Source organism: Lithobates pipiens, unplaced genomic scaffold, assembly GCF_037356315.1.
Source record: "Lithobates pipiens isolate NorthernLeopardFrog02 unplaced genomic scaffold, aLitPip1_a1.2 Scaffold_18, whole genome shotgun sequence".
Taxonomy (NCBI): Eukaryota; Metazoa; Chordata; class Amphibia; order Anura; family Ranidae; genus Lithobates; species Lithobates pipiens.
The window spans coordinates 657,312,125-657,329,761 of NW_027507758.1; the positions used below are offsets into that span (position 1 = coordinate 657,312,125).

The 17,637-nt window shown below is 45.0% G+C and overlaps 1 protein-coding gene across 5 annotated transcripts in view; it reads right to left on the reverse strand.

Annotated features, from left to right (window-relative positions):
* LOC143989352 (phosphofurin acidic cluster sorting protein 2-like) overlaps nt 1-17,637 on the reverse strand; it is a 134,714-nt gene that overhangs the window by 81,927 nt on the left and 35,150 nt on the right. For 4 of the 5 annotated variants that reach the window (XM_077489454.1, XM_077489451.1, XM_077489450.1 and 1 more), the window contains 6 exons: nt 17,100-17,189; nt 15,290-15,415; nt 3,140-3,302; nt 2,424-2,506; nt 1,179-1,262; nt 1,009-1,065 (listed from right to left, as the gene is read on the reverse strand). In XM_077489454.1, coding sequence (XP_077345580.1) covers nt 1,009-1,065; nt 1,179-1,262; nt 2,424-2,506; nt 3,140-3,302; nt 15,290-15,415; nt 17,100-17,189 — 603 coding nt within the window. The remainder of the gene's footprint in view (nt 1-1,008; nt 1,066-1,178; nt 1,263-2,423; nt 2,507-3,139; nt 3,303-15,289; nt 15,416-17,099; nt 17,190-17,637) is intronic. The other variant, XM_077489453.1, reaches the window with a different exon arrangement.

The window sequence follows — 17,637 nt, forward strand, 5'->3', positions numbered from 1 at the left end:
GGGTATTATATGCTGTATATAGGTATGATATGGGGAGGGGTGTTACATGCTGTATATAGGTATGATATGGGGAGGGGTGTTACATGCTGTATATAGGTATGATATGGGGAGGGGTGTTACATGCTGTATATAGGTATGATATGGGGAGGGGTATTATATGCTGTATATAGGTATGATATGGGGAGGGGTGTTATATGCTGTATATAGGTATGATATGGGGAGGGGTGTTATATGCTGTATATAGGTATGATATGGGGAGGGGTGTTATATGCTGTATATAGGTATGATATGGGGAGGGGTGTTACATGCTGTATATAGGTATGATATGGGGGAGGGGTGTTATATGCTGTATATAGGTATGATATGGGGGAGGGGTGTTATATGCTGTATATAGGTATGATATGGGGGAGGGATGTTATATGCTGTATATAGGTATGATATGGGGGAGGGGTGTTACATGCTGTATATAGGTATGATATGGGGAGGGGTGTTATATGCTGTATATAGGTATGATATGGGGGAGGGGTGTTATATGCTGTATATAGGTATGATATGGGGGAGGGGTGTTATATGCTGTATATAGGTATGATATGGGGGAGGGGTGTTATATGCTGTATATAGGTATGATATGGGGGAGGGGTGTTATATGCTGTATATAGGTATGATATGGGGAGGGGTGTTATATGCTGTATATAAGTATGATATGGGGGAGGGGTGTTATATGCTGTATATAGGTATGATATGGGGGAGGGGTGTTATATGCTGTATATAGGTATGATATGGGGAGGGGTGTTATATGCTGTATATAGGTATGATATGGGGAGGGGTGTTATATGCTGTATATAGGTATGATATGGGGAGGGGTGTTACATGCTGTATATAGGTATGATATGGGGAGGGGTGTTACATGCTGTATATAGGTATTATACGGGGTGATGAATTCTATATATATGGAAATGGACATTATATGGAGGATATGGAAATCAATGTCGTCTCCAGAGAACTCACATCATCATTCACTTTGAATCTCTTCAATAATGACACAAACTTCTGTTTAAAATTAGGCTGTGAATGAAAGAGGATATAATTATTGATTTTGCACTCCAATCCGGGTTTTATTCATAAACCCAGTGTGAGGTGCAGACAGACACCATATACACCCACTCTGGGGCAATTACCTGGCGGCTGAGCGAGGCGCTGCGTAGTAACTTCCTGGTGAGTTTCTTTGGCCTCCGAATCTCTTCCTCTTCATCCTCCACATCCTGGAGAAAAGGAGGTAGATGGGATCATCACAAACCTCCATTGAGGAGGACATTGGGGTATGATGGGGGAGGTGAGGAGGTGGGTGGGGTCATCACAAATCTCCAGAGATGAGGGCATTGGGGTATGATGGGGAGGTGAGACGGTGGAAGGAGTCATCACAAGTCTCCATTGAGGTATGATGGGGGATGTGAGGAGGTGGATGGGCTTATCCCAAGTTTCCATTGAGGAGGACATTGGGGTATGATGGGGAGGTGAGGATGAGGTCGTCACAAGTCTCCAGAGAAGAGGGCATTAGGGAATGAAGGGGAGGTGAGAAGGTGGATGGGGTCATCACAAGTCTTGGGAGATGAGGGCATTGGGGAATGATGGGGGGGTGACAAGGTGGGTGGGGGTCATCACAAGTCTCCAGAGAAGAGGGCATTAGGGAATGATGGGGAGGTGAAAGGGTGGATGGGGTCATCACAAGTATCGGGAGATGAGGGCATTAGGGAATGATGGGGAGGTGAGAAGGTGGATGGGGTCATCACAAGTATCGGGAGATGAGGGCATTGGGGAATGATGGGGGGGTAAGAAGGTGGATGGGGTCATCACAAGTCTCGGGAGATGAGGGCATTGGGGAATGATGGGGGGTGAGAAGGTGGATGGGGTCATCACAAGTCTCGGGAGATGAGAGCATTGGGGTATGATGGGGTCATCACAAGTCTCGGGAGATGAGGGCATTGGGGGATGAGGGGGGCTGAGAAGGTGGATGGGGTCATCACAAGTCTCGGGAGATGAGGGCATTGGGGGATGAGGGGGGCTGAGAAGGTGGATGGGGTCATCACAAGTCTCGGGAGATGAGGGCATTGGGGGATGAGGGGGGCTGAGAAGGTGGATGGGGTCATCACAAGTCTCCAGAGAAGAGGGCATTGGGGAATGGTGGGGGAGGTGAGAAGGTGAATGGGGTCATCACAAGTATCGGGAGATGAGAGCATTGGGGTATGATGGGGTCATCACAAGTCTCGGGAGATGAGGGCATTAGGGAATGATGGGGTGGTGAGAAGGTGGATGGGGTTATTGCAAGTCTCCAGAAAGGAGGACAGCTGAGCATAATGTGGAGACGAGGGTCTACCAAGCTGGTTGATGATTTGGGTGGATTCTCTAGGAAGGAAGTCCTTCACCTGTCCTTGGCCTTCATCGCTGACTTCTGGTTCAGAGGAATAGCTGTCCTCCTCATCCTCCTCCTCCCAATACTGATCGGCATCTGAAAGGGTCACATTATGTAGTCATGGCACGGATTTCAGTTTCTGCACAGAAGGCTCTACAGCTGAGGACTACAGGAGCACCTCAGACCAACGTTTCCAATATAAGACTACATCTACAAATCCCAGCGATAAGATGAAAGGTTTATGCATGGAAGCCATAGTTTATATAAGCTGCTGATAGCGGGACTGACATCCTCTTACTGTTCTCTCTCCGCTGACTGTACCGCTGGCCATCTTCTGGTATGTGGGGCCCCCTGTGTCTGCCGGGACCTACAGAGTCTCACCGGAGTCTCCACTATAAAATATGTTCCTCAACTATAAATCGCCAGCTGCTCCCAGAGCCGCCTAGACAGAGCGAGAGACACAGACCCGCGGACTCGGGAGGCGCTATCACTCAGCGTGGCCAGGACACCGAGGAGAAGAATAGCAGGAGAAGGCGAGGCGCCTATCAGCAGACTATTGTAAAAATGTCACTTTGATACTCAGAGTGGTCTCTGGGCAGCTTGCACATAGACGTCTACTCAGGACATCAAGAACCACAAAGTCCGTGTATGAAGCACAGAAGAAGTTACTTATCACTCCCAGGAAAATGTACCTCCACCATCCCTTGTATCTATAGCGGGAACTCTCACCCAAGCCTTTGATCTTTGTTCGGGTCACTGTGGTGACCTCCTCGTGATCGATGGGCTGGCTGGAGAGGGAGAGGATGCTGATCTCAGCCACTCGAATAGCCGGGTCCTTCCGGTTACTATGGAGGTCCAAAACCTTCATCCCCTCTGTAGGACGCTGCATCACCTGAAGAGGGACAGAGAACCATTTATATCTGAGTGTCCCACCTCAACCAGAAGTATATCCCAATATCAGTGTATTACCCAGAAACCATCAGAAAGTATATCCCGATATCAGTGTATTACCTAGAAACCATTAGAAAGTATATCCCGATATCAGTGTATCACCCAGAAACCATCAGAAAGTATATCCCGATATCAGTGTATTACCCAGGAACCATCAGAAAGTATATCCCGATATCAGTGTATCACCCAGAAACCATCAGAAAGTATATCCCGATATCAGTGTATCACCCAGAAACCATCAGAAAGTATATCCCGATATCAGTGTATTACCCAGGAACCATCAGAAAGTATATCCCGATATCAGTGTATTACCCAGGAACCATCAGAAAGTATATCCCGATATCAGTGTATTGCCCAGGAACCATCAGAAAGTATATCCCAATATCAGTGTATCACCTGGGAACCATCAGAAAGTATATCCCGATATCAGTGTATCACCCGGGAACCATCAGAAAGTATAACCCAATATCAGTGTATCACCCAGAAACCATCAGAAAGTATATCCCGATATCAGTGTATTACCCAGGAACCATCAGAAAGTATATCCCGATATCAGTGTATTACCCAGGAACCATCAGAAAGTATATCCCGATATCAGTGTATTGCCCAGGAACCATCAGAAAGTATATCCCAATATCAGTGTATCACCTGGGAACCATCAGAAAGTATATCCCGATATCAGTGTATCACCCGGGAACCATCAGAAAGTATAACCCGATATCAGTGTATTACCCAGGAACCATCACAGAGTATATCCCGATATCAGTGTATTACCCAGGAACCATCAGAAAGTATATCCCGATATCAGTGTATTACCCAGGAACCATCAGAAAGTATATCCCGATATCAGTGTATTACCCAGGAACCATCAGAAAGTATATCCCGATATCAGTGTATCACCCGGGAACCATCAGAAAGTATATCCCAATATCAGTGTATCACCTGGGAACCATCAGAAAGTATATCCCGATATCAGTGTATCACCCGGGAACCATCAGAAAGTATAACCCGATATCAGTGTATTACCCAGGAACCATCAGAAAGTATATCCCGATATCAGTGTATTGCCCAGGAACCATCAGAAAGTATATCCCGATATCAGTGCATTACCCAGGAACCATCAGAGAGTATATCCCGATATCAGTGTATTACCCAGGAACCATCAGAAAGTATATCCCAATATCAGTGTATTACCCAGGAACCATCAGAAAGTATATCCCGATATCAGTGTATTACCCAGGAACCATCAGAAAGTATATCCCGATATCAGTGTATCACCCAGGAACCATCAAAGTATATCCCAATATCAGTGTATCACCTGGGAACCATCAGAAAGTATATCCCGATATCAGTGTATCACCTGGGAACCATCAGAAAGTATAACCCGATATCAGTGTATTACCCAGGAACCATCAGAAATTATATCCTGATATCAGTGTATCACCCAGGAACCATCAGTAGGTATATCCTGATATCAGTGTATCACCCAGGAACCATCAGTAGGTATATCCCGATATCAGTGTATCACCCAGAAACCCTCAGTAGTTATATCCTGATATCAGTGTATAACCCAGGAACCATCAGTAGGTACAGTGGTGTGAAAAAGTGTTTGCCCCCTTCCTCATTTCCTGTTCCTTTGCATGTTTGTCACACTTAAGTGTTTCGGAACATCAAACCAATTTAAACAATAGTCAAGGACAACACAAGTAAACACAAAATGCAATTTGTAAATGAAGGTGTTTATTATTAAAGGTGAAAAAAAATCCAAACCATCATGGCCCTGTGTGAAAAAGTGATTGCCCCCTAAACCTAATAACTGGTTGGGCCACCCTTAGCAGCAACAACTGCAACCAAGCGTTTGCGATAACGTGCAATGAGGCTTTTACAGCGTCCTGGAGGAATTTTGGCCCACTCATCTTTGCAGAATTGTCCTAATTCAGTTACATTAGAGGGTTTTCGAGCATGAACGGCCTTTTTAAGGTCATACCACAACATCTCAATAGGATTCAGGTCAGGACTTTGGCTAGGCCACTCCAAAGTCTTCATTTTGTTTTTCTTCAGCCATTCGGTGGTGGACTTGCTGGTGTGTTTAGGATCATTGTCCTGCTGCAGAACCCAAGTTGGTTTCAGCTTGAGTACACGAACAGATGGTCGGACATTCTCCTTCAGGATCTCTTGGTAGACAGCAGAATTCATAGTTCCTTTTATCACGGCAAGTCTTCCAGGTCCTGAAGCAGCAAAACAGCCCCAGACCATCACACTACCACCACCATATTTTACTGTTGGTATAATGTTCTTTTTATGAAATGCAGTGTTCCTTCTACGCCAGATATACTTGGACACACACCTTCCAAAGAGTTCCACTTTTGTCTCATCGCTCCACAGAATGTTGTCCCAAAAGTCTTGGGGTTCATCAAGATGTGTTGTGGAGAAATTGAGACGAGCTTTGATGTTCTTTTTGCTCAGCAGTGGTTTTCTCCTTGGAACTCTGCCATGCAGGCCATTTTTGCCCAGTCTTTTCCTGATGGTGGAGGCATGAACGCTGACCTTAACTGAGGCAAGTGAGGCCTGCAGTTCCTTGGACGTTGTTGTGGGGTCTTTTGTGACCTCTTGGATGAGTCGTCGCTGCGCTCTTGGGGTAATTTTGGGCGGCCGGCCACTCCTGGGAAGGTTCACCACTGTTCCATGTCTTCGCCATTTGTGGATAATGGCTCTCACTGTGGTTCGCTGGATTCCCAAAGCTTTGGAAATGGCTTTATAACCCTTTCCAGACTGATAGATCTCAATTACTTTCTTTCTCAATTGTTCCTGAATTTCTTTGGGTCTCGGCATGATGTGTAGCTTTTAAGGATCTTCTGGTGGACCTTACTGTGTCAAGCAGCTCCTATTTAAGTAATGCCTTGATTGTGAACAGGTGTGGCAATAATCAGGCCTGGGTGTGGCTAGAGAAATTGAACTCAGGTGTGGACAACCACAGTTATAGTATGTTTTAATAAGGGGGGCAATCACTTTTTTACACAGGGCCATGATGGTTTGGATTTTTTTTCACCTTTAATAATAAACACCTTCATTTACAAATTGCATTTTGTGTTTACTTGTGTTGTCCTTGACTATTGTTTAAATTGGTTTGATGTTCCGAAACACTTAAGTGTGACAAACATGCAAAGGAACAGGAAATGAGGAAGGGGGCAAACACTTTTTCACACCACTGTATATCCTGATATCAGTGTATAACCCAGGAACCATCAGTAGGTATATCCTGATATCAGTGTATAACCCAGGAACCATCAGTAGGTATATTCCGATATCAGTGTACAGTTGTGGCTCATAAGTTTACACACCCCGGCAGAATTTATGATTTCTTGGCCATTTTTCAGATAATACGAATGATAACACAAAACCTTTTCTTTCACTCATGATTAGTGATTGGCTGAAGCCATTTATTATCAATCATCTGTGTTTACTCTTTTTACATCATAATGACAACAGAAACTACCCAAATGCCCCTGATCATAAGTTTACACACCCCGGTGATTTTGGCCTGATAATAGGCACACAAGGTGACCCAAAGGGGTTTGAATGTCTATTAGAGGTCACCATCCTCACCTGTGATCTGCTTGTAATTAGTGTGTGTGTATAAAAGGTCAATGAGTTTCTGGACTCCTGACAGACCCTTGCATCTTCCATCCAGTGCTGCACTGACCTCTCTGGATTCTGAGTCATGGGGAAAGCAAAAGAATTGTCAAAGCAGTGTTCAAACTCTAATCAAGAAATGGAAAATGAGGGGTTCTGTTGAAATCAAACCACGGTCAAGTAGACCAAGTAAAATTTCAGCCACAACTGCCAGGAAAATTGTTCGGGCTGCAAAGCAAACCCCACAAATAACTTCAGGTGAGATACAGGACTCTCTGAAAACATGTGGTGTGGCTATTGGGTAGGGATGGAGAGAAGGGATTATAGCGGTGCCAAAAAATATAGTTTTTACAAAAAATACACAAAAAATTATTTTATTTAGAGCATAGTTAAAAAGCAAACATACATTTATATATGCATACATGGGTGCGTAGACAGAACACAAAAAATGATATAGTAAAAACACGCCAAGCTGTTATAAGACCGGTGTAAGTTACAGGCAATCAATTCCTACATGTTTCGCCAAGGCATTGGCTTCCTCAGGGAAAATGATATAAACCTGTATAGAAATGTGGTCTCTAAGAAGAAAAAAAAACATAAAAAGTGTGTATTCTATTAAAAATTATCAAATACAAAAAACATTTGTTTATATTTATTTTAGTTTACTAATTGAATGCGTGACATGGTTATAAATGACCCCCTCCATGTCTTTCATATCCGACACATCCCCTGGTTGCCGACAAACATTGGGCAACTATACGTGGCTGTAGAGGGCTAATAAAGACCTAGCAATCAGGGAAAGAGAATTTTATATCCATATATTATGTAGGGATAAGTAACATCCCAGACAAAAGAAAGGCCTAACATAGCCTCAATGTACTTACAATGTGTATTCCTACAATGAGAATAAAGGTAGGGCGCCAAGGTTGCTATATAACCGTATATAACGGTGGTTGTTTGATAGAAAGATCCGTTAAATGAAAGCCATTTCAGATTTTGAGTTACTGAAAAGAGGGAAAAAACATAAGTAAAAACCAGAAAGCCTTGGTGTATAAACACAGAGGCCACATTCAGAGAATGAGAACATGTATAAGGAGTATTGTAGGTGCACAGATGGAAAGACTCCCCAAAACAGCCTCAGCACCATGCTCCCCATTCAGGGTATGTTAATCATACAATTAATGTAGTGGTGGTATTTATTTCTACTAGGTAAGAGCCTGGTTTTGCGGAGGGAAAAGCACCTAAAAGACAGGAGTGAGTGGTAGGGTACGAAAAGGAATATATCTGGGCGGCCAAGGAACGATAGTAACCAGGAATGAAATAAGAACCTACCGTTGAATTGACAGCAACAAACAGTGGCGCCCCTGATGTCCAGCAAGAGGGAAGCTGGACAGGCTGGCTTTATATGCCCCCCACACACGATCAGCATCCGACGTCACCCATCTGTGAGCGGACAGAGATGGCTCTCATGCATGCGCCCGCCATCGGCTCCATAGGCCACACATTGAGTATGATCAATGCCAAAGAAGGAATATTCTTATGGGACAAATCTGCCAATGAAAATGGCTATGCCTATAGGTGGGACAATACCACCTATGGCTAACCCATGGCTAAACCTTCTACTGATAACGTACTGAAGACTAATAATGATATACCTAATGCATTTTCTCCACTATCGGGATCTTTCCCAGGATAGAATTCCCAAGGAAAGAAAGGGAGAAATACCCACAGCTTCCACTCACTACGTCGCACCTTTGGGTCTACTTCGGCTCTCGACTTTCCACTGTTCGACCGAAAGTCAGCAACATTTCCACTCCTTTCACTTGAGCAAAATCTATGTCGTCTACTGTGTCTAATTCGACCGCATATCACACACCAATCACTACCACTCCTGCACCTCTCTCTATCCATCACAAGAACAGTAAGTGAGCCAAATTTAACATGTTTTCCATTAGCACACAGTCAATTGACCCTAGGATTTCTCTGATTTTTTTTTTAGCTCAAACGTTGGACTCTCCTCAGAGTCCCACACAAAACCTTCCAATTACCCTGACCAACAGGGAACCTTTGGCTTAGACGTTTATCTTCGGTACCCTTAGCTAATGATCAAATTAAAGTACTTGCAACTTGGTTTAACTTTTTGTCCATCTATCGATTGATAGATTCCAATTTATTAAAGACATCCATATCTTCACCAGAAAGTTATTGTACAAAGTGATTTATGATAATTCTTCTTCTCCTTCCACTTCATCCAATGTGGTCCCAACATTGGCCGAGATTCAGGCTATTGAGGAATTAGTGTCGCTCTGGGAGGAGGGAGACATTGAGGATGACGATATCGCCGTGTCCAGTAAGGCTGGCATTGTCATCTCTTGTGTCTCTCCCCCCAACTACTTTTAAACCCAAATCACCAGCATTTCCAACGCTTTCTACCAATCCAAACATTTGGGCCTTTGTTCAAAAAATGACCACGGTCATTAAAAACATGGATCTTGATCATTTTCACCCATCAAACTTATCTGTTGCCCATAGAAAAGCTCTCAAATCTCTTCAAAGCCATCCGGGACTGGTTATTAAACCAGCCGATAAAGGGGGAAATGTGGTCATGCCTGTTGCGGCGCATACATCCTTGATAATAAAAACGTATCGGCCCATATCACAATCGCTTTAACTTTATATCTGAATATCATAAATTGATATTCTCAGCCTATCAACAAGGCATTATTGATTGCAATACTTGGAAGTTTCTCAATGTCAAGGAGCCAAAAACACCTACGTTCTACGCTTTACCTAAATTACACAAGTCACTCAATAATCCTCCCGGCCAGCCCATCATGTCCGGATGCCAATGTCTTACAGAAAACGCCAGTGCTCTGGTTGACAAATATATAGGTCCTCACGTTACATCGCTGTCTTCATATGTTAAAGCGGGAGTCCGCCGGGAGTTCCGCCGTTTTTTTTTTAAAAGCCAGCAGCTACAAATACTGCAGCTGCTGACTTTTAAAATAAGGACACTTACCCGCCCAGCGTCTCTCGGGTGCTGCCGCCGCCATCTTGGGTATGGGAATCAGGAAGTGGAGCCTTTCGGCTTCATTTCCCGGTTCCCTACTGCGCATGCGCGAGTCACGCTGCGCAATAAGGATGGACCCGCTGCCTCTGGGATCTGTGTGTTTCCCAGCAGGCAGCGGGGGACTTTCAGAAAGGAGCGTAGATTCTGCAGAATCTACGCCCCTTTCCGCAGAGAGCTATCCCGGAAGTGGGTGCAGTTACCTGTACTGTACAGGTACCTGCACCCCCCTCCCCCCTGAAAGGTGCCAATTGTGGTGCCGGAGGGGGGAGGATTTCAATGAGCGGAAGGTCCACTTTAGGGTGGACCTCCGCTTTAAGGATACTATCCATCTCATTTGCATTCTTGAAGGCAAACATTTACCTCATGGTGTATAGCTAGTTGCTCTTGATGTGGAAAGTCTATACAATACCATTCCGCACAAAAAAGGCATCGAAATTATTGGAAAATAAGGGGGCTATGGGGACTAAATGTGCCCCCTCCTATGCCAACCTGTATCTGGCGGGGTGGGAAAGGGAACTCTTTGTCAGTTCCGGTTCGTCAAACTTGTTACAAAAAGGTCATCTCTTGGCACAGATATATAGATGACTTGCTTTTCTTTTGGTCTGGCACTCAAGATGAGCTTTCCCAGTTCATTAATTTTTTGGTCATTAATAACTACAACTTAAGATTCACTATGGAATGCAGCCAATCAAAAATCAATTTTCTGGACCTCCAAATTAGTATAGATCATGATAGAACTCTTTACTGTGCTTTACACAGGAAACCTTCTTCTGGCAACACCGTTCTTCATGCCAGTAGTGCACATCCGAAGCCTTTATTGGACAGCAATCCCTTTAGCCAATATCTGAGAATTAAAAGAAACTGCACCCTAGAGGCAGATTTTGAAAAGGCATCCCCTTCTAAAAAAAAGCTCATAACAAAGTGAAAAAACTGGATAGAAAAGATCTTATTTTCTCAAACAAAGTAACTGTTTCACAACCTGTTTGTTTAATTACTCAATTTTCTAGCCAGCATGCTCAAGTCAGAGTTTCCCTGAATAGATTCTGGCCTCTACTAACTGCAGACTCTGTAATCAATCATTAAGCCATATTGGATACAACATATAAACGATCTCCCATCCCCCCCCCCCCCCCTTAAGGGATCGCCTGATAACCAGTCACCATTTTCCCTTAAAATTGCAGCCACATATTACTGCTGGTACTTTTCAGTGTGGAAAATGCAATGTCTGTGCCTTTATTTGTGATTCCAGGGAAGTGCTTCTCCCCAACGGGTTAACACGTTATCAAACCGAGAGTAACTTGCAAGACAGTGGGAGTCGTTTACTTGCCCACTTGCCGATGTGGCTGTTACTACATCGGTAAGACCAAACGACCCTTCTGCAAACGCATTCGAGATCATGTGAAACCTGTGTACAAACAAACTATAACCACTGCCATCAATGGACACTTTGGAGTACAACACAACTTTGATCCCCATGCTGTCAGTTTCGCTGCCCTGGAACATGTACCTTTACATGCCAGGGGTGGAGGAATTGATAGCATATTGCTTCAACTTGACTAAGTGGATTCACAACCTGGATGCAACAAAATTTCCAGGGTTAAACAAATATCTCATATCATATACCAAGCTCATCCGCGTCCCGTGACTTATTCTCAGCGTGACGCGGATGAGCTTGGTGGGAGGAGCTGCCCATTGATGCACCACCAAGGATGGCTGATGGTGTGGGACAAGAGATCCCACATGGCACTATGGGCATTGTAGGCCTATGGAGCCGATGGCGGGCGCATGCGTGAGAGCCATCTCTGTCCGCTCACAAATCTGTGACGTCAGACGCCGATCCTGTGTGTGGGGGGCATATAAAGCCAGCCTGTCCAGCTTCCCTCTTGCTGGACATCAGGGGCGCCACTGTTTGTTGCTGTCAATTCAACGGAAGGTTCTTATTTCATTCCTGGTTACTATCGTTCCTTGGCTGCCCAGATATATTCCTTTTCGTACCCTACCACTCACTCCTGTCTTTTAGGTGCTTTTCCCTCCGCAAAACCAGGCTCTTACCTATTGGAAATAGATACCACCACTACATTAATTGTATGATTAACATACCCTGAATGGGGAGCATGGTGCTGAGGCTGTTTTGGGGAGTCTTTCCATCTGTGCACCTACAATACTCCTTATACATGTTCTCATTCTCTGAATGTGGCCTCGGTGTTTATACACCAAGGCTTTCTGGTTTTTACTTACATGTTCTTCCCCTCTTTTCAGTAACTCAAAATGTGGAACGGCTTTCATTTAACGGATCTTTCTATCAAACAACCACCGTTATATACGGTTATATAGCAACTTTGGCGCCCTACCTTGATACTCATCGTAGGAATACACATTGTAAGTATATTGAGGCTATGTTAGGCCTTTTCTTTTGTCTGGGATGTTACTTATCCCTACATAATGTATTGATCTAAAATTCTCTTTCCCCGATTGCTAGGTCTTTATTAGCCCTCTACAGCCACGTATAGTTGCGGTGCCGGACTGTGCATCTCCTTGGGGTGGCATTTTTGTCCCGTTTGTCGGGAACCAGGGGGTAGGTATATCTAGGGGATGTGTCGGACATGCCAGACATAGGTGGGGGTCATTTATAACCATGTCAGCATTCAATTATTGAATAAAAATAAATATAACAAATGTTTTGTATTAGATCATTTCTAATAGAATACACACGTTGTTTTTTTTTGTTTTTCCTTCTTATTTAGAGACCACATTTCTATAAAGGGTTATATCATTTTCCCTGAGGAAGCCAATGCCTTGGCGAAACATGTAGGAATTGATTACCTGTAACTTACAGCGGCCTTATAACAGCTTGGCGTGTTTTTACTATATAATTTTTTGTGTTGTTCTGTCTACGCACCCATGTATGTATGTATATATAAATGTATGTTTATGTTTTTTAACCATGTTCTAAATAAAAATCAATTTTATGCATTTTTTGTAAAAACTATATTTTTTGACACTGCTATAATCCATTTTCTCCATCCCTACCCAATAGTTTACAACAAAAATTGGGATGAGGTGCCTTATTAAGGACTATCCAGCCAACTTCTATTTTTTTCATGTGGTGTGGCTGTTTCAAGATGCACAATAAGGAGACACTTGAAGAAAGATGGGCTGCATGCAGGCCCAGACTGGCCATAGGGCACACAGGGCACTTGCCTGGTGGGCAGGGGGGGCCAAGGCAGCTGAGCTGCTTCTTGAGCCCCCGCTGCTCATCCGGCCTCTCCGCGGCTGGCTGGCCGCCATTACAATTTGAGACTACAGGTCACGTTACCTGTGACCATGAAGAGGCAGGGGATATGAGGAGCAGCTACATACACAGTAAAATAATCCATCTCTTTATTTTTCTCCTACAGCTTCTGAATGCCTTCTTCTCATTCTCTCCCTCCCAGGGGCATTCAGAGTCTATAGGAGAAAAATAAAGAGATGGATTCTTCTACTGTGTATGCAGCTGCTTCTCCTATCCAGCTTCTTTCTACTGCCCCCTACTGCTCTCAGGCTCCCACCATACTCTCCACCCCCCCCCCCAGTGATCACCAACTCCCCCCCCAGTGATTTTCAGCCCCTGTACACTCCGGCCCCCCTAAAGCTGTCCAACCCCTTCCAGTGCTCACCGCCCCCCCCATGCTCTCCAGCACCCACCCAGTACTCATTGCCCCCCCCCCCCATGTTCTCCAGTGCTCATCAGTCCCTCCCAGTGCTCTTCAGGATCCTATTCATTCCAGTCCCTGTGCTGTCCGCCTCCCATGTTCTCTGCCCCTGCAGTGCTCTCCGACCCACCCAGTGCTCTGCAGCCCCTCTGTGCTCTCTGCCCCCCCCCCCCCCGCGCTCTTCGCCTCCCATGTTCTCTTCCCCTGCTTGTGCTCTCCAGCCCCCCCTCCGGTCTCCATCCCCCTCAGTGCTCTGCGAGCCCCCCTGTGCTCTCTGGCTCCCCCTAGGGCTCTTTACCCCCATGCTCTCTGGCCCCCCTAGTGCTCTCCGCACTCCCCCATATTTCCCCCCCCCCCCAAGCTCTCCGTGCCTCCCAGCAAATATGCCATGGGTTGCTCAGTCTAAAATGTCCAGGCCAATTTTTTTTCCCAGTCTGGGCCTGGCTGCATGGTCAAGTTGCCAGAAAAAAAGCCATTACTACACAAATGCCAAAGTATCCCGCTTACAATACGCCAAACAGCACCGAGACAAACCTCAAACCTTCTGCCACAAAGTCATTTGGAGTGATGAGACCAAAATGGAGCTTTTTGGCCACAACCATAAACACTACATTTGGAGAGGAGTCAACAAGGCCTATGATGAAAGGTCCACCATCCCTACTGTGAAACACGGAGGTGGATCGATGATGTTTTGGGGATGTGTGAGCTACAAAGGCACAGGAACTTTGGTCAAAATCAATGACAAGATGAACGCAGAATGTTATCAAAAAATACTGGAGGAACATTTCATTCATCAGCCAGGAAGCCGCGCATGGGATGGACTTGGACATTTCAACATGACAATGACCCAGAACATAAGACCAAGTCCTCCTGTCATTGGCTACAGCAGAATAAAGTGAAGGTTCTGGAGTGTCCATCTCAGTCTCCTGACCTCCATATCATTGAGTCCCTCTGGGGAGATCTCAATCGTGCCGTTCATGGAAGACAGACCGAGAATTTCCAGGAATTGGAGGACTTTTACCAAGAGGAACATCTGAGAAGATAAAGAGCCTCATCCACAAATACCACAGAAGACTCCAAGCTGTCAATTATGGTGAAGGGGGCAATACACGGACATTTGGGTCATTTAGGTTGTCATTATGCTATAAAAAAGAGTAAACACAGATGATGGATAATAAATGGATTCAGCCAATCACTGACTATGAGTGAGAGAAGTCTTTGTGTTATCATTCATATTCTCTGAAAAATGACCAAGAAATCATCAATTCTGCCAGGGTATGTAAACTTATGAGCACAACTGTATATCCCAATATCAGTATATCACCCAGAAACCATCAGTAAGTATATCCTGATATCAGTGTATCACCCGGGAATCCAGAGAGTCTACATAAAGGAAGCCACGTGGGACCTTCCAGATACTCCTATTGTGTTTCTCTGGTGATGTTGTAAAGATTATAATTTGCTGCACATGAAGCTCATGTATTGGGGAAGTGGTGGTTATGCTGAGCAGCCCTCAGCGGGTGGCACACCTACCTCTGCCATGTTAATGACACCAATAGCCAAGGACTTGTAGCCCAAGATTGTCCGGTTCTTGTACCTCTTCCGTCTCTGTAGCATGATCTGAAGATTGTTTGCGTCTCTCTTCAGAAAATGAGGATACTAAAGAGGAGAAAGACATTGACTACATTCATGACAGTCTACGTTCCAGCTGAGGATGATTCGTATAGGGGAGGAAGGACTGTCATTGTGACATTACACCTCACAGACACCTCCTGCTGTATGACCCAAACCCAGATCCTGATAGGAGGACCTGTCACCTGATTCAGCACAATGTAGACCAGCCTTTCTCAACCTTTTCAACACAGAGGAACCCTTGAAATAGTTCTCCGGTCTTGAGGAACCACTGCTAAAAAATTAGAAATTTACAACTCGTGATACATTAGTGTGGGGAGAATGGTCCTTACACTTGTGGTCATTGGGAAGAATGGTCTTACACTTGTGGTCATTGGGAAGAATGGTCCTTACACTTGTGGTCATTGGGAAGAATGGTCCTTACACTTGTGGTCATTGGGAAGAATGGTCCTTACACTTGTGGTCATTGGGAAGAATGGTCCTTACACTTGTGGTCATTGGGAAGAACGGTCCTTACACTTGTGATTAGTGGGAAGAATGGTCCTTACACTTGTGGTCATTGGGAAGAACGGTCCTTACACTTGTGGTCAGTGGGAAGAATGGTCCTTACACTTGTGGTCATTGGGAAGAACGGTCCTTACACTTGTGATTAGTGGGAAGAATGGTCCTTACACTTGTGGTCATTGGGAAGAATGGTCCTCACACTTGTGGTCATTGGGAAGAATGGTCCTTACACTTGTGGTCATTGGGAAGAATGGTCCTTACACTTGTGGTCATTGGGAAGAACGGTCCTTACACTTGTGATTAGTGGGAAGAATGGTCCTTACACTTGTGGTCATTGGGAAGAATGGTCCTTACACTTGTGATTAGTGGGAAGAATGGTCCTTACACTTGTGGTCATTGGGAAGAACGGTCCTTACACTTGTGGTCATTGGGAAGAATGGTCCTCACACTTGTGGTCATTGGGAAGAATGGTCCTCACACTTGTGGTCATTGGGAAGAATGGTCCTCACACTTGTGGTCATTGGGAAGAACGGTCCTTACACTTGTGATTAGTGGGAAGAATGGTCCTTACACTTGTGGTCATTGGGAAGAACGGTCCTTACACTTGTGGTCATTGGGAAGAATGGTCCTCACACTTGTGGTCATTGGGAAGAATGGTCCTCACACTTGTGGTCATTGGGAAGAAGCGTCCTTGCACTTGTGGTCATTGGGAAGAAGCGTCCTTGCACTTGTGGTCATTGGGAAGAATGGTCCTCACACTTGTGGTCATTGGGAAGAATGGTCCTCATACTTGTGGTCATTGGGAAGAATGGTCCTTACACTTGTGGTCATTGGGAAGAATGGTCCTTACACTTGTGGTCATTGGGAAGAATGGTCCTTACACTTGTGGTCATTGGGAAGAATGGTCCTTACACTTGTGGTCATTGGGAAGAATGGTCCTTACACTTGTGGTCATTGGGAAGAAGCGTCCTTGCACTTGTGGTCAATGGGAAGAATTACCTCCTTACAGATAGCTAAAAAGATCAATGGTGTCAGTGAGAACTTATCTGAGAGGCAGAAATTGCCCAATGCTGAAGGAACCCCTACAACCTCTGGAGGAACCCTGGTTGAGAATCACCGATGTAGAGGCTGAACTGGAAACCTCAGAGGGAAGAGTGAAGATCTGAGGACCTCCATATCCCCCACAATGAGAAGAACATCAACCTACCTGAAGTGAGAAGGTCAGTTCCAGGTCCGTCTCCATGACTCCACATGGTGGAAGGTGGTACTCATTGGAGCGAAGGACCCTCTTTGATCCCTGGAAGGAAAGCAGAGGGGTTGTCTGTAAATGAAGGATAAATGGAGGGATGAAAGGATGGATGGGTGATAGACAGGCAGATGCAGGGATGGATTGATGGATGGAAGGGTGGATGTGGGATGTGTTAAGAGAAGAATGAAAAAAGCTGATAGATGGAGGAATGGTGGGTGGAAATGGATGGACAGATGGGTGGACTGGTGAATGGATGGTGGTGGATAGGTGGAGGAATGGGTGAATGAAAGGTTGGAAGACAGACAGATGAAGAAGTGGATGGGTAGATAGATGGGTGGTTTGAAGGATGGATGGATGGATGAGCTGATGATTGGATGGATTGATGGTTAGATGGACAGATCATTGGAATTAAGACGTTTCACAGTAGAGAGTAATGAGGGAAATTGTTCTCAGAAGACCCGGCCATCCATTAAGGAATGACCTACCTCTGATATCA